The sequence below is a fragment of the Lutra lutra genome, chromosome 1 (assembly GCF_902655055.1).
Source record: "Lutra lutra chromosome 1, mLutLut1.2, whole genome shotgun sequence".
NCBI classification, from domain to species: Eukaryota; Metazoa; Chordata; class Mammalia; order Carnivora; family Mustelidae; genus Lutra; species Lutra lutra.
This window is the reverse complement of record NC_062278.1, coordinates 218,679,201-218,701,870: the sequence shown is the minus strand read 5'-3', so window position 1 is coordinate 218,701,870 and position 22,670 is coordinate 218,679,201. Positions and strand designations below refer to the sequence as shown.

Sequence of the window (22,670 nt, the reverse complement as noted above, 5' to 3'; positions counted from 1 at the left end):
TCAGAGATATGGCCAAAGGGTAGAATGCTCTGGTGACAACCACTGGCCCCATTTTGATTACACAGTTTTATTTTTTTTAAATTACTTAGAGAGGAAGAGAGGTGGGGGAGGGGCAGAAGGAGTTGGGGAGAGATCATCTTAAGCAGCTCCACACCCAGCATGGAGCCCAACGTGGGACTCGATCTCAGAACCCTGAAATCAAGAGTCAGACGCTTAGCCTACTGAGTCACCCAGGCGCCTCTCATTACAATATTTTGATATCCAGTTTTGGTAAATCAGCACCTGATACTGCCCTTGGTTCACTCCCTCCCATTCCCCCTTTCTCACTTTGCTGCAGCCACACTGGCCTTCAACCTCTTTTTCCAATGCACCAGGCAGGTCCTGCCTCAGGACCTTTGCCCTGGCTGTTCCCTCCGCCTGGAATGCTTCTGATCATACACTACGCACCCCCTCGGTCTACTTCTTTCACTTGGCACCATTCTTCCGTGATTTATCATAGTCCTGTGTGTATCAGTCCTTCACACCTTATTCCTGAATAGTACTCCAGTGTATGGAGTATGAGTATGAGTATGAGTATGAGTATGAGCCCCACAGTTTGCTCATCCTTGGTGGACACTTGGGTTGTTTCCATGTTTTGGCTGCCACAGATACGGCTGTTGTGAACGCTCAGCTATGCGTGAACACTTGCTTTCATTTCTCCGTGTAAACGCCTGGACGTGGAACAAGTTGTGTGGTAGGTGCGTGTCTAACCTTTTTAAGAAACTGCCAAACCATTCTTCCAACTTGTTTGCACCATTCAACATCCCAGCCAGCAGTGCGGGAAGGTTTCCTGGAGCACTCCTCCTCTTGCTTGCCATCCCTTAGTCCTTGGCTTTATTAGACACCTCTTTCATTTAACCAGATCCCTCCCAGGGCTCCCTGTGCTGTTTTTCATGCTCATGCACCCACTGTTGTAACCAATCAATTACCAATGCCCCTGTCTTCTCAATGTCCATCTCCCCACTAGGCTGTAAGCTCTGTGGAGACAGGGTTCTGTCTGTCTTGGCCACTACCAGTTTCCTGGGGCTTGGCACACAGTAGGCACTCAGTACATGCTTGCTGAATGAACGTATGACCCTGCCTGGTGGGCCAGGTGCTAGAGTGGAGATTGGGTTGGTATTTTCATTCCCAGAGCAGAGATGAGCAAGTAGAGGCTCCAGATGGTTCAGTAACCCATCTGAGGTCCTCCGCTGGCAGCGGCTCGGCTGGGAGTGGAACCGTGTCTGTCTGACCCCCTCGACTGACACTGAGATGTTGAGCGTGTGTTGGGGTGAGAGGGGAGGAGACAGAAGAGAGACAGGCGGGCATGGGGAAGGTTTTGAAGGCCAGGATGAGGAGCTGATGCTCTGTACCTTTGCTTCCAGGCTTTGAAGAGGCAGCACAGCACGTCTATCCTCTCTGGTCTGCGAGATGAAGTCTTGCAGTCCCAAGATTAAGGGGTTTCAGGACTGAACACAGAGGCCCCCCCCCCCGCCCTTTCTTCTGTCTTCCTTAGCAAGCCCTGCTAACAGGCATTTCCTGTTTCCGGTGGCTCCCTGGGCCGGGGTGGGGGTAGGGGAGCTGATTGCAGCAGTTGTGTTCAGCTGTGGGTCCTCTCTGCTACACCCTGCCACCCCCCCCCCTCACCAAATGGAGCCTCTGTCCCTGCATACTGGTTCCCGAGAGGAGGGTGGCAAACTAACCAACCTTTCTGGCTCTTTCTTTGTCTCGGGCAGAGTTTGTGCTGACGGGACCAGCAGGCGGAGGGGAAGTGTCTGGGTGCTGATTTGCCTATGGGCAAGATGCCAGCCCAACTCTTTGATATTCTGGTGGAAGGGGAGGGTGTGATGAGGGGCTTGCCTCGCCAACACAGAGGAAATGTTCTCACACACCCCTCCTACCTTTGATTAAAAGACCTCCTGTCCTTTGCCACCTCTCCCACGCTCTGGGCTACCAGAAGGTCCTTCTGGTGGTCTAACCTCAGTCATTCTTGCTGCCTGAGGAAGCCCCTTTCTTCAACTGGCCCTACTCTAGCCTGGAGGGCTGATGAGTCATACCCCCACCCTGTCCCCCCTTGAGATGTCACATGACTGGGGGGAAGAAGTCTCAAGGCTCAGCTGATCTCCCTGAGGTCAGGAGGGAACTTCCTCCCTCAGGCCAGATGAGACCAACTGCTCTGTTGCCCCTGGTGACTTGCAAGCCCTGCCTGGAGTCAGCCTCCAAGGCTGCAAAGGCTGCTGGGCAGAAGAGTGTTACATGTGGTTCCTGTCACGTGCTGAACCTCCTACGTGGCACCAGGAGGCAGTCTGGTGTGGTTCAAAGAGGTAGGGTGGTACCGTGGTTAAGGGCATGGCCTCTAGGCTCAGGGAACTTGTATCTGGCTTTTCATTCCTTCCTGTGTGGCCTTGGGCAAGTGACATATCCTCCCTGAGGCTCTGTTGTCTCACCAGTACAATGTGGATTCATCTCTTCACCGACTTTTACTGAGCATCTACGGGATGCCATATGTTGTGCTAGGCCACAGCAGTGAGCAAACAGCCCTGAGAATCCTCTTCTTGGGGAGCTGATGTGCTCATGTGTAAAGGGAGGACAGACAGACAGTAACAAAATAACTGAGAGAAGTATACAGTGCCCCAGACAATAAGCTTTATGGAAAAAACACAAAATAGAGGGGAGGATGGAGAGTGCTAGGTGTGGGGTGTGTGTGTGTGTGTCTAGTGCAGTTTTAAATAGAGTGGCTGGGAAGGTCTCACTGAGAAGTGACATTTCATCAAAGGCCTGTAAGATACAAGGGAGGTTGTCTCTTGCACCGGGTGAATGGGGGATGGACATTCTGAAGATGGGAACAGCCTGTGCAAAGGCCCTGGGGCATGGCCACGCCTGGCATGTTGGAGGAACTGTAAGGTCTGTGTGGCTGGAGCAGAGAGAGCGAGAAGAATGGGAGGAGGGGAAGGTAGGGAGGGGATGGGTCAGGTCATGCGGGGCCTTGTGGTTTGCATCTGGGTAGGACGGGGTCCCTGGGAAGGTTTTGACCATATTTCTTTGGATGCCATGTTGAAAATAAATGACATGGGTCCAGGGGCAGACGCAAGCAGTCCAGTGAGGAGGCCACTGCAGTAATGCAGGTGAGCGATAATGGTGGCTCAGGCCTGGCAGGTGTATAGAAGGAGCAGGATTCTGGCTGTATTTGGAAGGTGGAACAAATAGGATTTGTTGAGGGGTTGGAAGTGGATGAGAGAGAAACAGAGGAGCCAAGGTGACTCGTGTTTTGAGTTTGAACAACTGGAAGGCAGTGTTGTTAGAGCATGCCTCCTAGGTTTCAGTAGCAACGTTGTTGGGAGGATTGAACAAACCTGTGCGTGCCAAGCTTTTCATCTCAGGTTTGGAAGAGGCTATGCTCTCAACAAATGGTGCCTCCTCAGTAGGGCTGGGGGTTCTGGAGGGCAGGGGCTGGCTCTCACAGGCAGGGCTGGTTCACTGAGCCGCTCTTTAGAGACAGCTTTGGGAAATGGCGCTGTAGCAAGAAAGGAAGTGTGAGCCACGGGACAGAAAGGAAGGAGCCCCAGACAGTACAGAAGCATGCTACTTGCTGTTCATGGATGTGTGCATGCATGGAAAGTGAATGAGGACATGGGCTGGAACGGTCCATGTCTACTTGCAGAGGGGGGCAATCAGTGAGGAGGGAAAGAAGAGAATGAGATCAGAGACAGTGCACAGGACTTGGAAATGTAGCTATAATGTTTAATTGAAAAGAAAATGTATTGACCCGAAGGAGCTGAGAACTCATGTCCACACAAAAACCTGCACAAGATGTTTATGGCAGCTTCATACATCATCGCCCGAACTTAGAAACAACCAAGTCCTTCAGCAGGTCATGGATAAGGAAACTGTGGGACATCAGACAAGGGGAATTATGGAGACAGTGGTTGCCAGGAGTTGGGGGAGAGGGACAGATGACCAGGTGGAGCACAGAGGGTCTTGAAGGGAGTGAAACTACTCTGTATGTTACTATAATGGTAGATATGTGTCATTATATATTTGTCCAAACCCACAGAATGTACATCAGGAGTGGACCCTGATGTCGACTATGGACTTTGGGCGATGACAGGTCAATGTAGGTTCATTGATCATAACAAACCTACCCTCTCTGGTGGGGGAGGCTGACGGTGAGGGAGACTCTGCATACTTGGAGGTAGGGATATATATGGAAATCTCTCTACCTTGCATTCAATTTTTCCATGGACCTAAAGCTGCTCTAAAAACATAAAGTCTACTATGAAAGAAAAGAAAGGGTGGGGAAGGGTAGGGTAGAGCCTCCAGACAGGACTGATGGAGATACCACACACACCAAAAGGAGCTGACCCGGTGTTTTCTCACCTGCCTCCACCCTCGACCAGCCTGTTTGTCTCTGCTCCACAAGGTCTCTCAGCCTCCAGAGGTTAGCCTGAGCTCTGTATTTTGGCAGCAGTGTTCCAAGAAAGCAAGAGTAGAGGTTGCAAAGCCTCTGGATGCCTAAACTTGATTCACACAGTGTTACTGTCACTGTATTCTATTGGTCAAGGCAGGTCACAGACCAGCCCAGACACAAAAGATGGGGAAACAGACTCTGCTTCTACTTGGTATTTGCCTGACTTTAAATATTTTGCATCTCTGGTGGGTGGGAAATAGTATCTTGTGGTTTTAATTAGCATCACTTTTTTTTTTTAAGATTTTATTTATTTATTTGACAGAGAGAAATCACAAGTAGGCAGAGAGGCAGGCAGAGAGAGAGGAGGAAGCAGGCTCCCTGCTGAGCAGAAAGCCCGATGTGGGGCTCGAACCCAGGACCTGGGATCATGACCTGAGCCGAAGGCAGTGGCTTAACCCACTGAGCCACCCAGGCGCCCCATTAATTAGCATCACTTTGATGACTACCAAGGTTGATCCTCTCCTCATGGGCTTGGGGCCATTTGTGACTCTTCGGGGAAACTCATGTTCACATCTTGCCAATTTTCTGATTGAATTATTGTCTTTTTCTTATCGAATCTTTAGGAATTCTTTATAAATTTGAATACAAATGTGCAGCAAATATCCATTTTCACTCTGTGTCTTGTCTTGTCACTCTCTTCCTGATACTTTTTGATGAATAGAACTTTATTTTAGTTTGATCACTTCTTGTTTATCATTTGTTGTTCCAGAATCACTCACAATTCTGAGGTCATCCAGACAGTCTCCTCAATTGTCTTCTCAAAGTCTCGCCTTTAGCACTTAAGTCTTTAATACCATCTGGAATTTGTTTTGAGTAGGATATGAGGCAGGAATTTGATTTCTTGTTTGTTTGTTTTTTTTTTGGCCCTTATGGATAACCATTCGAACCACCCACAATTATAGTATATGTGCTGCCGAAGCGAGCACAGAACCACCCACAATTATAAAATAGTACCTCTTTTACCATACATCTGTAATACCTGCTCAGTCATAAAAAACATTTTTGTACATGTGTGATTTATTTTTGGGTCCTCTGTTATGGTTTATTTGTCTTTATCCCTATATTTTTTATCTATTGCTAAGTAACAAATTATCCCCCAAATATTCCTTTATTGAGCACTTACTATGCTTATGAGTTATTTGGATCAGGAATGAGGAAATGGCCGAGGTGGGGTTTCTTGTGAGGTTGTAGTCAGATGTTAGCCAGGGCTGCCATCATCTGAAGGCTCAACTGTGGCTGGAGCATCTGCTTCCTTGTTGATTCAGCCACATGGAACCCCAGTTCCTCTCCGCTTGGACCTCTCGGTAGGGCTGACTGAGTGGTCTCACAATATGGTGGCTGGCCAGTGATCCAAGAGGCCCAAAGTGGAAGCTGCAATAGCTTTTATTACCTAGCCTTGAAAAGTCACATCTTGTTATTTCTACTGTACTCTATCAGTCAGTCACACAAGGCTAAACTTGGTTCAGTTAGAGAAGTAATTACAAATAGGGCACAAGTATTGGGATCTGTGAGCCACTGGGGGCCATCTTGGAGGCTAACTGCTATAATTACATTGTTTTAATTACAGTAGATTTATGATAAGTCTTGATGAGAGTATTCCCAGTTAACTTTCCCTCTACAGAATTGTCTTGGCTATTTGCGGTTCTGTGCTCTCCCATATAAACTTTAGGATTCATGTGCCAAGTTCAATAAAAAACCATTTGGAGATTTTAATTGAAATTGTATTAGACCCATAGCTCAGTTTGGGAGAGGGCTGAAAATTTTAAAATACTAAGTCTTTCTAGGAAAGAATTAGGACATATTTCACTTTTTTTTTGGATCTTCTTTCATATTTTTCAATAAAATTTTATAATTTTTCATAAAAGATTTTCACTTCTTTTTGTTAGATTTGGTACAATCACTAGCTTTTTTGTATGTTTGTTTTCCTCCTTTTTTTTTAAGGCTATGGTAAGTGGTATCCTTTTAAAATTGAAGTCCAGGGGCACCTGGGTGGCTCAGTGGGTTGAGCCGCTGCCTTCGGCTCAGGTCATGATCTCAGGGTCCTGGGATCGAGCCCCGCATCGGGCTCTCTGCTCAGCAGGGAGCCTGCTTCCTCCTCTCTCTCTACCTGCCTCTCTGCCTGCTTGTGATCTCTCTCTGTCAGATAAATAAATAAAATCTTAAAAAAAATAAAATAAAATAAAATTGAAGTCCAAATTTTCATTCAGTGAAATGCTTAGTTCTTCAGTTTACTGCTCAATCAGTTCTAGCAGCTGTACACACTTGTGCAACCCACACTCTTATCAAGACACAGAACATTTCCATCACTTGTGGCCTTTCTGAGTCAATCTCCACCACCCTCCCCACCCCAGAAGCAACCACTGATCTGATTTCTATCACCATAGGTTAGTTTTGCTTATTCTAGGATTTCATAAATGTTATCTTTTTAAGAAAATAACATTTTCTGATTGATTGTTGCTAATGCACCAACACACAGTAAACTTCATATATTGATTGTGAATTCACTCACATTGTGAAGTTGATTCTGGTTATTTATCTGTATATTCTTTTGGGCTCTCTGTGTTGACAATGGTATCTTCTGCAGATGCCCAATTTCTTCCTCCTTCTTTCCCTTACCTTCCCTTCTCCCCCCCTTCCCTCCCTCCCTTCTTTCCTTCCTCCCTTCCTTCCTTTCCTTGTTTTACCTTGTGGTGCAGGCTAAGATCTTCAACACAGTGTTGTCTAGAAATGGTAGTGGGGACACCTTACCTTAGTTCTGATTTCAAATGCCAGGGGATCTTTTCAACACTTCCCCATTAAATATAATGTTCTGCTTTTTTATTTAAAACAAAGGTTTAACGATCTGAGAATTTTGAAGGGGTGGGGGGTGGGAGGTTGGGGGCACCAGGTGGTGGGTATTGTAGAGGGCACGGATTGCATGGAGCACTGGGTGTGGCGCAAAAATAATGAATACTGTTATGCTGAAAAAAATAAAAAAATTTAAAAAAAATAAAAAAAAAATAAAAAAAAACAAAGGTTTAAGAATTTTTTGGCAGATTCTCTCTTTATCAGGTTACAGAAATTCCTTTCCACTCTTACTTTGCCCAGACTCTTTTTTTTTTCCTTTCTCTCTCTCTTTTTTAAAGATTTTATTTACTTGAGATAGAGAGAGTGAGAGATAAGAGTGTGCACAAGCTGGAGGTGGAGGAGTGGCAGAGGGAGAGGGAGAAGCCGGCTCTCTACTGAGCAAGGAGCCCAACAGGGGGCTGGATCCCATGACCCTGGGATAATGACCTGAGCCAAAGGCAGACGCTTAACCAACTGAGCCACCCAGGTGGCTCTTTCTTTCTTTATCACAAATGGATTGTTGAATTGCCACTCTGTTTTTTATGAACCTCTAACTCTTACTAGTTTCTTTTCAACAGAGAGAGAACAAAACTCCGGCAGGCAATAGAATCCATCTGAAATTTACTAACACTGTTTATATCATATTTACTTTACATTGTGTTCTTTTTATAGCAAATGATCCCAGTTTTCTTTTGATAGAAGGATGTAAAGTTCTCTTCTTAAATACACTTATTTAAGTTAAAGTCTATTTATTTTATTTTATTTTTATTTATTTTTTAAAGATATTTATTTATTTGACAGAGAGAGACACACAGTGAGAGAGGGAACACAAGAAGGGGGAGTGGGAGAGGGAGAAGCAGGCTCCCTGCTGGCAGGGAGCCTGATGCCGGGCTTAATCCCAGGACTCTGGGATCATGACCTGAGCCGAAGGCAGACGATTTTAACGACTGAGCCACACAGGCACCCCTATCTTATTTTATTTTTTTAAAATATTTAATTTATTTATTTGACAGAGAGAGAGAGAGAGAAAAAAAAAAGCAAGAGAGCACAAGCAGGGGGAATGACAGAGGGAGAGGGAGAAGCAGACTCCCTGCTAAGCAGGGAGCCCAATGGGGCTCGATCCAGGATCCTGGGAAGCTGGAGACAGATGCTTAACCTACTGAGCCACCCAGGCGTCCCTACGTTAAAGTTTATTTAAAGTTCAAATTGCATAGATAGTGGGGTAGGTATACTATGGATGCGGCAATAACTGAGAAGAAGACACAGTCTGATAATGGAAGTGTGAGATCCATGGGTACAATGAAATCTGTATATTGATACGATTCACATATGTTCCTACAGCATAGTGCTTGCGGTCATGCTGCCTGGGTTTGCATCCTGGCTGGCTGTCCTTGCCTCAGTTTCCTTATCTGTAAAATGAGGATATAATAGTACTTGCAGGATTCCATTACACACACACACACACACACACACACACACACACACACACACACACGTGCATGCATGGGGGTGGTGGGGAGAGAATATGAATGGGGGAGGAAGGGATTTGGGGGGAAGAAGGGAGAAAGAGAAAGTCAAACTCATAGAAGCAGAGAGTAGAAGCTTAACAGGTGCTGAAGGGATGAGGAAAATGGGGAGATGTTGATCCAAGGGTACAAAATTGTAGTTAGGTAGTATGAATCTGTCTAGGGCTCTAAAGTACAGGCGTGATGTAGTTGTCCTAAATAATGCTGTACTGAGGGGCGCCTGAGTGGCTCAGCCGGTTGAGCATCTGACTCTTGATTTTAGCTCAGGTCATGATCTCAGGGTCTTGAAATCCAGCCCCGCATCAGGCTCAGCACTGAGTGTGGAGTCTGCTTAAGATTCTCTCTCTCCCTCTCCCTCTACCCGCCTCACCCCACTCCTTCTCCCATGTGCACATGCACACACTCTATCTCTCTCTCTCTCTCAAAAAAAATACTGAATTGCACACTGGAAATATGCTAAGAGAGTAGATTTCAGCTATGCTCATCACATACAAAAATGGTGACTGTGTAAGGAGATGCTATGTTAATGAGCTGGACTGTAGTAATCATTGCATTATGAATATTCATATCAAATAATCACATGGTATGCCTTAAATATACACTGTATTTTATACATATATACGTTAAATATATAGAGTGCTGGGAATTGGGCCCATGGCAGGTGCTTGTGCAAGGCCATGAAATAAAACCGTGGTCAAGAAAGGTTGGTTAGGGTTTTGTGGGTTCTAGGGAACTTAGCGCTGAGCCCACTGGGACGTTTGGGTGATCTGATACCAGGCAAATGTGAGGGTTTCTTTATAGCAGGACCAAATACCCCAAACCAGAGTGGCATCCTTGGTGTCTGACCGCTGCATCAGTCAGTATCTTCTGGTTTTAAGTCACTCCAGCCCAACCCAAACTGATTTAAACAGGAAAGGAATGCCTCGGTTCACGAAATTGAAAAGTTCAGACATCTTTCCTCTACATGGAACCATAGACTGTGTGACCTTTTGTGCCTGGCTTCTGTCACTGAGCACCACGTTTTTGAGGGTTATCTACTCTGTAGCATGTATCAATACTTCACTCCTTTCTATGGACCAATAATATTCCATTTTATAGATATGCCTTACTTACTTACTCGATCAGTTATAGACCTAGGTAAAGTCACAGAGACAGAAAACAGACAGTGGTTACCAGGGAGAATGAAGAGATAGGGGATGGCAGGTGACTGCCTAACGGGGATAGGATTTAATTTTGGGCTGAGAAAAAAGTCTTGGAATTAGATGAGGTGCTCATTGCATGACATTGTGAGTGTGTCAAATGTCACTGAAGTGTACACTTTATTTTTAAAGGTTTTATTTATTTATTTGACAGAGAGAGATCACAAGCAGGCAGAGAGGCAGGCAGAGGGAGCGGGGGAAGTAGGCTCCCTGCTGAACAGAGAGCCTGACACGGGGCTTGATCCCAGGACCCTGAGAAGATGACCTGAGCCGAAGGCAGAGGCTTAACCCACTGAGCCACCCAGGTGCCTCATAAAGTGTACACTTTAAAGTGGTTCATGGTTAGATTTTTTTATTGCTGTAAAAGATGCACAATATTTATTATTACATATACATACATAAGACATATATATTTAATAATTATAAATACAAATTTTTATATTTGAATACTATATAAATAAATAGAACATTTATTATTTTAACCATTTGTAAGTGTACAGTTTAGTGGCATTAAGTCTGCTCACAATGTTGTCTACCCATTACTACTACATCCCAAACTGTTCCTCTTCCCCAACAGAAACTGTGTCCCCATGAAACACTGACTCCCCACCCCCGCCTCCAACCCCTGACTCCCACCATCTACTTTCTGTCTCTGTGAATTTGCCTGCTCTAGGGACCTCATGGAATCCTACAATAATTGTCCTTCTGTTTCTGGCTTATTTCACTGAGCAGAGCGTTTTCAAGGTTCATTCATGCTGTAGCATAAATCAAAAGTTCATTCCTTTTTCTGGCTGAGTAATATTCCATTATATGTATATACTACATTTTGTTTTCAGTTAATGGTAACTTTATGTTATATGAATTTCATCTCAATAAACAAGGATTCAAGGGTAGAGTCAGCTCCAGGTACAGCTTGATCTTTATCAGAAGAGATGTGGCTTACTTTTTCCCCTTCTGTGCCAGTCCCCAAGTCAGACTGCCCAGGGTTCAGCTTCTCTCCTGTCCTGTTATGTTTCCCACACCCCCATTTCTGTCTCTTCACAGTTCCTGTGCCTTAAGAACATCCGAACATTCTTGTCTACCTGCTGTGAGAAGTTTGGCCTCAAGCGGAGTGAACTCTTTGAGGCTTTTGACCTCTTCGATGTGCAGGATTTTGGGAAGGTAAGCTGGGGCTGAACTGCTCATGGGGCTGGGCATGTAGAGCTGAGAGATTGGATTTTAGTCCATTTCCATCGGGAAAGCTAAGTGCTGTCGGGGAGAAGAACAGGTAAGTCAGATGAGGCAACACACCAGGTACAAAGAGCATGGGACCTGTGCAGCTGGGTTCCAGTCCCTGCTTTGCTACTTGTTGTGTGACCTCAGATTTGTGACCATGCCTCTCTGGTCCCTTCTTTCTAACACAAGAATGATATCATCCTATGCTTTCTGAGTGGTTATAAGGATTGCATAGAAGAAGGCAATCAAGTGGTGGGTGCTTAGTTAAGGGAACCTTGACCTACTACATGGAGAAGTGAAGGTGGAGAAAATCCTGAATTAGGCTCTTAGGGGTATGGATCTAAACATAATATCTAGCCTCAGATGTTGGAGTCTGAGGCTATGTTCTGGCATGTGGGTGGGTAAGGGGCTTACTGAGCAACCGTGGCCCTTGTCACAGGTCATCTATACCCTGTCTGCTCTGTCCTGGACCCCAATTGCCCAGAATAAGGGGATCATGTGAGTAACCATTTGAGCCGGCATCCTTGGGTTGATCTGGCCCTAGTCCTTCCCTCCTGGAAGTGCCCCTCCCACCCGGCCCCCAGGCCTCTGGCTCATACCATTGTGGCTCCCCCAGGCCCTTCCCCACTGAGGAGGACAGTGTGGGTGATGAAGACATCTACAGTGGCCTGTCTGACCAGATCGAGTGAGTGTCTGGGACCACCACCCTGCCCTGGGGGTATGAGGGGGACACGGGCTGCCCTAGGGGGTTTGAAGGGACATGGTCCTGCCCTAAGGGGTCTGAGGGGACATGGCCCTGCCCTGGGAGGTGAGGTCTGAGAGGACATGGCTCTGCCCTGTGGATCTGAGGGGACACGAGTTTGATTTGGGTGGGACCTGAGGGGTCCCTGGCCTGGGAGCTCCGGGGGCCCTGGCTGACTCCACACCCCTCAGCGACACGGTGGAGGAGGATGAGGACCTGTACGACTGTGTGGAGAACGAGGAGGCGGAGGGCGATGAGATCTATGAAGACCTCATGCGCACGGAGCCCATGCCCATGCCGGTGAGTGGGGCTGAGTGCCGCGTCTGGGCGGGTGCATGGCTGGGACCATGGCAGCCCCGGGTCCCCTAACACTGACCTGTCCTCCTCATTCTCAGCCCAAGATGACAGAGTATGATAAGCGGTGCTGCTGCTTGCGGGAGATCCAGCAGACGGAGGAGAAGTACACAGACACACTAGGCTCTATCCAACAGGTGAGGTGCTCGGACCCAGTCCCTGGCAGGTGCATGCGTGGGAGCTGGGCGGGCAGGTGTGCATCCGTCGGTGCGGTGGCCTCTGGGCCCATGCATGAGAGGCCACCTGTGCCTCAAGAGGGCCTGGAGCTCTTCTCTGCCCCCATTGCTTTCTGCTTCTTCATCTCTGCTTTTCTCTTTCATCCTGTCTCCTGCGTTGATCTGTCGCTCTTTCCTTCGGGGTCTTTCTTCCTGTGTTTGTCTTTCTTTCTCTATGTGTGTCCATTTATCCCTGTCTATACTGTTCCTATATCCTTGTCCTGTCCTCCTGTCTTGATTACGTCTCTCTGAACCTCTAATCCCTTCCTTTCAGCCATTGCTTTTTGAACAGTTTTATTGAGAGAACCTTAATATACCATACAGCTCACCCATTTATTGGGTACAATCCAGTGGCTTTTGGTTTATTCACAAGATTGTGCAACTGTCACCCTGTTTCGTTTTAGAACCGTTTCATCATCCCCTCAAAGAAAACCCATACCCTTTAGCCATCACCCCCTGAACCCCCATCCTTCCTCAGCCCCTGACAGCTATTAATCTGCTTCCCATCTCCATGGATGAGCCTGGTCTGGACGTGTCACTCACATGGAGTCACACGCCGTGTGGGCTTCTCTGTCGGCTTCCCTCCCTGAGCGTCGTGAGCTCAGGGTCCATCCCCGTGGCAGTGCGAGTCGGCACCTCTCTCCTGTTCAGGGCCGATTTTCTCGGGCGTGAGTGGACCCACTCATCCACCGATGGACATTTGGGGTGTTCCCACTTCCTGACTGTTATGAGGAAGTGCTGGGACAGGTGTTTGTGTGGACATTCTCCAACAGTCTTTCTCTCCCAGTCTCTCTTTCTGACTCTGCCGCCTTGTCCCCGTCTCTCTGGGACTGGGTTGGAGGAAGAGGTCTCGGTCTCCCTCACCCTTCTCTCTCCTCCCACAGCACTTCATGAAACCCCTGCAGCGGTTCCTCAAACCCCAAGACATTGAGATCATCTTCATTAACATTGAGGTGAGCTGACCAGTCCCAAGTCCTCCTGGCCTCCATCCAGTGGGGACCACCTTCTGGCCCCGCCAGTCTCTGGAGTGCGGAGGGTGGGAGTTGAGTGATGTATGGCAGGGGGGTGACCCGTCTCCTGCTTGGCTTCCTGAGCCCCGGCCTTCACCCCTTTCTCCGAGTAGGACCTGCTTCGCGTGCACACTCACTTCTTAAAGGAGATGAAGGAAGCTCTGGCCGCCCCAGGTGCGCCCACTCTCTACCAGGTCTTCATCAAATACAAGGAGAGGTGAGACCCAGCTGGCCAGCCCGCACCCCTGGAAGTCACCCTGTCCTGCTCAGGCTGGGCATTTGAGAGAAGTTGCCCTCAGAGACTACTGGACAGGCAGGGCTCTTCCTTCTTTGCTCATGGGCAAGGGAATTGCCCATCTCTGGTCCAGTCCCCTGCTCTGCCTCTTTGGGGCTGTGTGGTATTGGAAAATCACTTAACCTCTCTGTGCTTCTGCTGCCTCATCTATTAAAATCAGTGTGGTATAGGAACATACCTCCTAGGGTGTGGTGAGGTTTAAAAAATTGCGGCCTAAAGTGCTTTGCACAGGGCCTGGCACAGAGTAGGTGCTCTGTAAGTGTTGGTTAAATGAACGTTGGAGAGCCAATATACCAAGTGCCAAGAGCTTCTTCTGCGTCATCTTGTTCAGTGCTACCATAGCTCCTTGTGGGAGGTGCCACTGTTATTCCGTTTTACAGATGGGGAGACCGAGGCTCAGCATCACCAGTCTGGGAAGAGGTGGGGCCTGGACTGCCACCCAGATCTGCCTGACCGTGGTGCTGGCTACCCATACCGGCCCCCTGTCCTTCCCTCAGGTTCCTCGTCTACGGCCGCTACTGCAGCCAGGTGGAGTCGGCCAGCAAGCACCTGGACCGTGTGGCTGCTGCCCGGGAGGATGTACAGATGAAGCTGGAGGTGGGGGCCTGGGCCACATCTGGGGGACTCTCTTACTCCTTCCCATGGCCCCAGGGGCGCCCAGGAGGAGACGGAGTGGGTGGTGCCACTTTTTGCAGCAACCCAGCCAGGGACCTGCCCTCTGAGGGTTTGGGGAGGGAGGTACTGACCAGCCGAGTGGGAGGGATGGAGCAGGAGGAGGCAGGTGGGAGCACTGAGCCCTGACCGCAGCTGAACCCCAGCTCTGGACTCAGCGCTGACACCATGCTGAGGTCCTGACCCTGAACTGAACTCTGAGTCCAAACTGATCCCCAGCCCAGCGTGGGCTGAGCCCCAGCCTTGGCTGTGCCCCAAGTTCAGGCTGAGCTTCAGCTTCACACCAAGCCCCCACCCTGGGCTGAAACCACCCTGGCCCAGTGTGTCTCGTGGAAGCCCGGACAGGGCAGAGATGATGAGCAGTCCCCTGTGTGTGCTGTATGTCCGGCCTCGTGGAGGCCCTGCCCACCTGTGTCTCCCCCTTGCCAGCCCCACTCAGTTCATGGAATCTGGGGCTTCTGCCCCAGGCAGGATTTGCCAGCCTTCCAGGAAATTCTTCCTTTTATTTCCTTGGGGGAGACATGATGCTTCATGTTCTAGAAAAATCCATACCTGTCTCCCCCTCATCTTGCTCATCTCTTTCTCTGGCCCCCCAGGAATGTTCTCAGCGAGCAAACAACGGGAGGTTCACCTTGCGGGACCTGCTGATGGTGCCCATGCAGCGGGTCCTCAAGTACCACCTCCTTCTCCAGGTGCGCGAGAGGGGCGGGGCAAGGGCGTGGCTTCCGTACCTCTCTGTGTCCTAGGAGTGGGGTCCAGCGGGGCTTCCAGGGGCCAGGCTCTAGGACCCTCTGGGAGGAAGGAGGAAGCTCGCAGGCCAGGCCTGCCTGGAGGGCCCTGAGAGGAGAGGGCAGGCCCAGGTGATGCCTGTCTCTGTGGGCCACGCAGGAGCTGGTCAAACACACGCAGGATGCGGTGGAGAAGGAGAGCCTGCGGCTGGCCTTGGATGCCATGAGGGTAAGTGGTCACACACGCGCACACGTGCATTCAAGGTAGTGCAGCCCAGGCACATGGTCCCACCCAAGGGCAGCCCCTCCTCTCACCAAGAGTGACAGACCTCTGCGACCAGTGAGTGATTCCCAGAACCCCCGTTGGGGACAGGACAGATGCTGAGGACACCGTCTCTATACCTCCTGCCAGCCCCTGGTGGGAGCTGACCCCTCTCCCCAGCCAGGTAGGGGATTGCGTGGGGGTAGCCTCCTACCTGTCCCACCCCCAGGACCTGGCCCAGTGTGTAAATGAGGTCAAGCGGGACAACGAGACGTTGCGGCAGATCACCAACTTCCAGCTGTCCATCGAGAACCTGGTGAGGGGGTGGGGCAGGGAGAGCCAGGCGTGTGGCCATATGGGGAGAGCATTTGGTGGCCCCTTGCCAGACCCCCTTCCTGCCGCATAGGACCAGTCTCTGGCGCACTATGGCCGGCCCAAGATCGATGGCGAGCTCAAGATCACCTCCGTGGAGCGGCGCTCCAAGATGGACAGGTGGGTGGAGCCAATAGATAGAGGGTAGAATCTGAGCAGGGGTGGGGCCAGATTTCTAGTTATACCGGGGGGTGGAGCCTGGGTGGACAGGCCGGGAGGACCAGCATGGATGTGTGGGTGGAGCCAAGACTGACAGGTGCTGGGATCAGTACCCATCGTGGGGGTGAGATCAGGATGGACAGGCAGGAGGGCACTGCCAATTTGGCCACAGGGGAGGCGAAGGGCAGGAATCCTAGATGGACAGCACGCGGGGGCCAGGAAGGTGGAGGAGATCAGGCAGGGAGCCTGTGGGGACTGCTGTCGGGAGCCGGACAGGGGTACCTGACCCAACTGCTCGCAGGTACGCCTTCCTGCTGGACAAAGCTCTGCTCATCTGTAAGCGCCGAGGGGACTCCTACGACCTCAAGGACTTTGTGAACCTACATAGCTTCCAGGTTCGAGATGATTCATCTGGAGATCGCGAAAACAAGAAGGTGGGCTCTGAGGCCAGAACTGGGCTCCCCAGTGCTGGGAAGCCCCCGTGCAGCTCAAGGCTCTCCCCTTGACCTTTAGAATGCCCGCGTGTGTGTGTCCGTATGTGACCTGAGTGTGTATATGCCTGTGCGTGCGTGTGATTTTAGAGTTATGGATGTGTATTTGGTTCTCCTCGGTAGACCATTACAAGGGAACCCACGCTGGGTTCTCCTGGAGGCAGAGGCTGTTCTGGCCTGACCCTGTTCTCCCCACAGGGGGTAGGGGAAGAGAGGGTGTGTGGTCCACTCTCTGCAGAGTGGATGCCCTCATTCTGAACCCTGCTTCCTTGCAGTGGACTCACATGTTCCTCCTGATCGAGGACCAAGGGGCCCAGGGCTATGAGCTGTTCTTCAAGACACGAGAACTAAAGAAGAAGTGGATGGAGCAGTTCGAGATGGCCATGTGAGACCCCCGCCTCCTCCGGCCTGTCTGCATATGGGCAGGGGCTGAGAGGCAATTCTGTGCTCCATTCTGCAGGGCCCCTCTGAACCTCAGTTTCCTCATCTGGGAGATGGGAGGGATAGGCTTTTGATGCTGCCAGCATTTCAGAATGCCACGGGTCTGTGTGAGCTCCTGCCGCCAGGCTGGACCCCTCTTCTTCCTCCTCCTCCTTTTTCTTTCTTTTCTTGAGGTGAAATTCATGTAACAAAAATTGAGCTATTTAGAAGTGCGTGTTTGGGTGGCATGTAGTACATCACAGCGTTGTGCAATCATCATCTCTGTCTAGCTCCAGAGCATTTCCATCCTCTCAGAAGGTAACCCTGCAGCCACGAAGCAGTCACTCCCCATCCCCCTCCCTGTTCCCAGCCCCTGGCAACCACCAGTTTGGCTCGGTCTCTACCCCTGTTCGTAGCAGCACTACTCACAATGGCTAAAAGGTGGCGACAACCCAAATGCCCATCAGTGCTCGGAGGGAGAGGCACGATGGGATTGAAGCAGCATATCCAATATGGCAGCTCTGATGCATCCAAGCGGCAGCACGCATCCCTACTTCATTCCCTTGTGCGGCTGAATACTGTTCCATCACATGGAATTCTCTCCCCTCTCCAGCTCCAACATCTACCCTGAGAACGCTGCGGCCAACGGGCATGACTTCCAGATGTTCTCCTTTGAGGAGACCACGTCGTGCAAGGCTTGCCAGATGCTGCTGAGGTGGGCATCTGCGAGGCTGGCCCTGGGGCCTGGGCTTGGGCAGCTCTTCCTCCTTAGAGGGGCGCCTCCAGCCATCTGTCCCCCGAGTTGGGAGGTGGGAGGCTCTTCCTTTGAGTTTCAGCTCCCTCATCTCTCTCCTGCCTTAAAGAGAACCCAAGGGGACCCTTGGCAAAACGATGGCCTGTGTCTGTTCAACATCACTGACTTTCCTTTCTCCTGCTTTGGTGTCCCAGAGGCACCTTCTATCAGGGGTACCGGTGTCATCGGTGCCGGGCACCTGCACATAAGGAATGTCTGGGAAGGGTCCCTCCGTGTGGCCGACATGGGCAAGGTACCACTGGGCGAGAGAGGGTGGGAGGTAGGCTTGGCTCTGTGTGGGCTATTTCCCATCCTCACTATTTCTTTTTCCATCCCATAGATCTTTCAGGAACTATGAAGAAGGTAAGACCCCCATGCTCCTTTCTCTGCATGGCAAATCATGGGGATTAAGGAGGGGTGGGCAGGACCCTTTGCTGGGTGCTCACATAGGCGCTGAGGAGGCCCCAGGCTGGGCCCAGTAGCCACACTTGCTTTCTTGGTCTCTCCCTCCAGGATAAGCCACATCGCCGGGCTCAGGACAAGAAAAGGAATGAGCTAGGTGAGTCTGGGGTGGGGGCGGGGGGCGGGATGTGCAGTGTGGAGCAGGAGGAAATCCAGTCCTTGCCTCAGATCTCACAATTATATTATTGACAACATAAGGTCCTGCTTATAAAGCTGGGATCCCATTTGTTCCACTCCTAGAAACCTGAAAGGAATTTAAAAATAACCAACTCAAATTCTGTACTTGCTTTGCTCAAGCACTAGGAAGAGAATGCATAGGGTAGTAACAGTCCTTACTAAGATGCTCTCTCTCTTACTACCCACTTCTCTTATGCACTGTCTCCTTTTGCATGTTCTCTCCCAGGCTCCTTCTCTAGCCTTAGTCACTAGGCACTCCTCCGACTGTTCTCTCCTTTCCTCTTGACTCCATGCCACAGAATCTTACTATGATATGTGGTTTCAGCAAAATGCCCTCCACCTGGAAGATGGGGAAGTGAAGGACATGGGTTCTTTTTAGCCCAGCTGCAGGGGGTGGGGGGTGGGGGGGAGGTGCGGAGAGGCTGGACTCATTCCTAAGTTAATGAATTTTGTGGAATCACAGCAGGGATGGCTGACTTGTGTTTAGTATCTACTGTATGCATCATCTGGGGCAAAGGATGGCTGGAACACCTGTGCTTCCTGTCCCCCATGCACCGGAAGCTCTCAGACTTTCGTGAAGACATGACATTGTGATGGGGGAAGTCGAGGGTTTTCTGAAGCATGAAACTGAGGGACCTGACAAATCTGAGGCTTCAGGGAAGGCTTCTCGTAGGAGAAGGCATTTAGGTGGACATTCAATGGATGAGGAGGAGTTAGGCAGGTGAGGAGGAGGGCAGGGGTGTTCCAGGCAGAGGGAACAGCATGTGCAAAGGCTAAGAGGCAGGGTGTGCATGTGTCCAGCCTTCATTAAACACACACATGAGAACAGTTTGGTGTGGCTGGTGGAAGTAAACCCTTTGCCCATAGTCATACAGAGTCAATGTAAAGACCCAGATTTCATAACTACCTATCCCTATCTACCTATATTCATATATAGATATCACCATATAAAGGTCTATAGATATCTATAATCTAGATCAATAGGTAGATATAGATATACCAGGTTTATCTGAAATAGTAAAAAATTACAAACAAATGATCTCAACAGGAGGGATGTATATATCATTGTGTGTATCTATATTGCATAATCAGTTTTATTCAAAAATAAATACCAGCCTTATTTGTTTTTTAAAAAGATCTATGTATTTATTTGTGAGAAAGAGAGAGAGAGAGTGGGAGAGAGAGAGAGAGAGAGAAACCAAGTACAAGCAGGGGGAGAGCAGGCTGACAGAGAAGCAGGCTCCCCGCTGAGCAAGGAGCCTGATGTGGAACTCCATCCCAGGCCCCTGGGATCATGACTTAAGCCAAAGGCAGATGCTTCACTGACTGAGCCACCCAGGCGTCCCTTCACTTGTTTTTTGTTTGTTTGTTTTAAGATTTTACTTATTTATTTGAGAGAGAGAGAGACATAGGGCACAGGGGGAAACAGGCTTCCTGCTGAGCAGGCAGCCCGATGGATCTTAGGACCCTGAGATCATGATCTGAGTTGAAGGCAGACATGTAACTGACTGAGCCACCCAGGGGCCCTAACTTTATTTGTTAAAAACTAGAAGTGACCCAAATGTCCTCAATGAGGGAAATACATATAAGCATCTGTGTATTTATTATATATAAATATATATTTAGGCATATCATAGATATAGGTTAATATGCATATTTATACATAATGTATATGCATATATTATATGTAACATTATATATAATATATATTATATATTACATATATACACACATACTTTTTATTAAGATAGAAAATACATCCTGTAAGATTTATAATGTGAACACATCTTAACTAAATGGCTCCGTGAATTTCTACCCCTGTAACTGCCCCGCAGATCAAGGTATGGAACCGTGTATAGAAATACACGGTTCAATACAAACTGAAACTAGTTTAAATAACCCCAAACCCCTGTACTCAGCCACACTGGCCACAGTGCCTGCGCTCCATAGCCACCTCTGGCTAATGACTGCCCTACTGGACAGCACAGACTTTTGAACATCTCCACCACACAGAAGGTTTTCCTAAACAGTGCTGCTGGTCCATTCCCATCTGACTCTCATCACCATAGATGAGTTTTGCCTTTCTTTGAACTTCACAAAAATGAAATCATGTGGTATGTCCTCTTCCTGCTTCTGGCTTCTTTGATCAGCATCATTTTGGTGAGACTCACACCTTGTTCATTGCTGCGCAGTATTCCGTTGTAAAATTATATTGTACTTGGCATATCCATTTTATTGAGGACATTGCGTTGTTGCCAGTTTTTGGTTTTGTGAAGAAAGCTCATCTAGGATTTTGGTGGACATGAGTGTTCACTTCTCTTGGTCACATACACCTGAGTGGAATTGTCGGGTCACAAGATAGACACCTATTTAGCTTTGGGAGATAAGGACAGACAGTTTTCCCAGGTGGACTCTCACCAGCAATGTAGGAGAGTTCCAGGTGTTCCATATCTTCACCACCATTTGGTGCTGTCAGTCCCTACTTTTTGCCATTCCGGTGGGCTGTGAGACCCAGTTTTGAACAACTATGACCACCAATCACACTGAGCCACCACCTTCCCTCCCCTCCAGGCCTGCCGAAGATGGAGGTGTGTCAGGAGTACTATGGGCTTCCTCCACCCCCTGGAGCCTTTGGACCTTTTCTACGGCTCAGCCCTGGAGACATCGTGGAGCTTACCAAGGCTGAGGCTGAACAGAACTGGTGGGAGGTACAGGCTGGACTGTGGGAATATTGGAGAAGGACCGGAGTGTGGCATCATGGGCATAGGCAGTTCCTAGAAGTGACTCTGGCAGGGGAAGCTGGTCTGGAGGCAGCCTCTGGGAAGGGTGGTAAACATGGGGATTTCTAGGGCTGGCCTGGCCCTTCTGAGCTGGCTGTCTTCCCAAGAAGTTGATAGTGGCTGGCACTCTGTAGGTCATGGTCCTGCAGGTCACAGAGAGATAGATGGACAGACAGAGTGGCCACTAGGTAGAAGATCAGCACACACACATACACGCATGAATGCCTATAACCTCTCTGTGTCTTTCCCTCCTGGCTTTTTAGGGCAGGAATACGGCTACCAACGAAGTTGGCTGGTTTCCCTGTAACAGAGTCAAGCCCTATGTGCATGTGAGTGCCTCAAATCTGGACATAGTGAGGGCAAGGGGGTCCAGAGAAGGTCCCATGAGGGTGGGAAGCCTTGGGGTGACACCCCTGAGATAGGGAGGACCTGCCCATCATGGTAGGTCATTCCCAAGTCTGTGTTCTGCCCAACTTGCCTACTGAGTCCAGAGTGGGGGCCACACAGAGAATGATGACCCGTCCTTTCCCGCTTGATTCTTCTTGTATGAAGGTTCTCTCCCTCATAAAGGAGAAGGAACAGGAGCCAGAAGACTGGCCAGTCCCTGTGTCCTTCAGAGGCAGCGAATGTTGTCCTATCAGGTGCGGTGGCCACTCACACCTCCTGGCCACCTGCCCACAGTTTGCCCCACCTCTGTTCTTCCCCTGTCCTCTGCTTACCTGACCACCTCATTCTCTGATGACCTCAGATCTTTCCCACTCTCCCCAGCCCTCCTTCCCTTATTGTAGTTGCCCTCTGCCTGCTTCACAGCCCCAGTAGGAACCCGCAGAGGGGAAACTCCCCTGTTTTGTTGCTTTAATTTTGTATCATTCAGGCTTCCAGAAAGGTTGCTAGAATAATGCAAAGAACTCCAAATAGCCTTTTCCCAGATTCACCAGCTGTCAACATTTTGTCTCATTTGCTCTTTCATTCACTCTTTGCACATTTTATTTTAAAAATTCATATTATTTTTTTTTCTTGAGGCATTTAAAAGGAAGTTTACAGACATATTTTCCCTTCACCCTTAAATACATCCTAAGAACAAGAACCTTTTCTCACATATCCATAGCATGATTTTAACAAACAACCCTGATTTTGACACTTGATGTTGACATTATACTATGATTTAATCTATAGTCCATATTTAAATTTTGACAAATTCCCCCAAAATTGTATTTTAGAGATTTTTTTTTTCTTTTTTGGCCTGGGGCTTCCTGGTTTCTCTGTAATGGAGCTACATTATACATTTCCAATTCCATGGTTCTGTCCAAGTTTATTCGCAGATGTTCTACTATAAAGACTAGCTGTGTCCTAATCAATCAATCAACTTACCTATCAATTGTCATCTATGTATCTAATGATCATCTATGTATCTGTGTGTCTCTTAATCACTTATGTATCAATTTATGTATCAAGCTTCTATGTACCTGTGTAGCTGGGTGTGTGT

The 22,670-nt window shown here is 49.0% G+C and overlaps 1 protein-coding gene across 2 annotated transcripts in view; it reads left to right on the top strand.

Annotated features, from left to right (window-relative positions):
* VAV1 (vav guanine nucleotide exchange factor 1) overlaps window positions 1-22,670 on the top strand; it is a 48,706-nt gene that overhangs the window by 13,466 nt on the left and 12,570 nt on the right. For both annotated transcript variants that reach the window (XM_047705385.1, XM_047705376.1), the window contains exons 2-21: window positions 11,082-11,198; window positions 11,692-11,750; window positions 11,869-11,937; window positions 12,186-12,294; window positions 12,390-12,485; window positions 13,448-13,516; window positions 13,687-13,790; window positions 14,366-14,465; window positions 15,137-15,232; window positions 15,429-15,497; window positions 15,760-15,846; window positions 15,937-16,022; window positions 16,363-16,495; window positions 16,828-16,937; window positions 17,586-17,687; window positions 17,921-18,018; window positions 18,106-18,128; window positions 18,279-18,324; window positions 20,976-21,112; window positions 21,448-21,513. In XM_047705385.1, coding sequence (XP_047561341.1) covers window positions 11,082-11,198; window positions 11,692-11,750; window positions 11,869-11,937; window positions 12,186-12,294; window positions 12,390-12,485; window positions 13,448-13,516; window positions 13,687-13,790; window positions 14,366-14,465; window positions 15,137-15,232; window positions 15,429-15,497; window positions 15,760-15,846; window positions 15,937-16,022; window positions 16,363-16,495; window positions 16,828-16,937; window positions 17,586-17,687; window positions 17,921-18,018; window positions 18,106-18,128; window positions 18,279-18,324; window positions 20,976-21,112; window positions 21,448-21,513 — 1,776 coding nt within the window. The remainder of the gene's footprint in view (window positions 1-11,081; window positions 11,199-11,691; window positions 11,751-11,868; window positions 11,938-12,185; window positions 12,295-12,389; window positions 12,486-13,447; window positions 13,517-13,686; window positions 13,791-14,365; window positions 14,466-15,136; window positions 15,233-15,428; window positions 15,498-15,759; window positions 15,847-15,936; window positions 16,023-16,362; window positions 16,496-16,827; window positions 16,938-17,585; window positions 17,688-17,920; window positions 18,019-18,105; window positions 18,129-18,278; window positions 18,325-20,975; window positions 21,113-21,447; window positions 21,514-22,670) is intronic.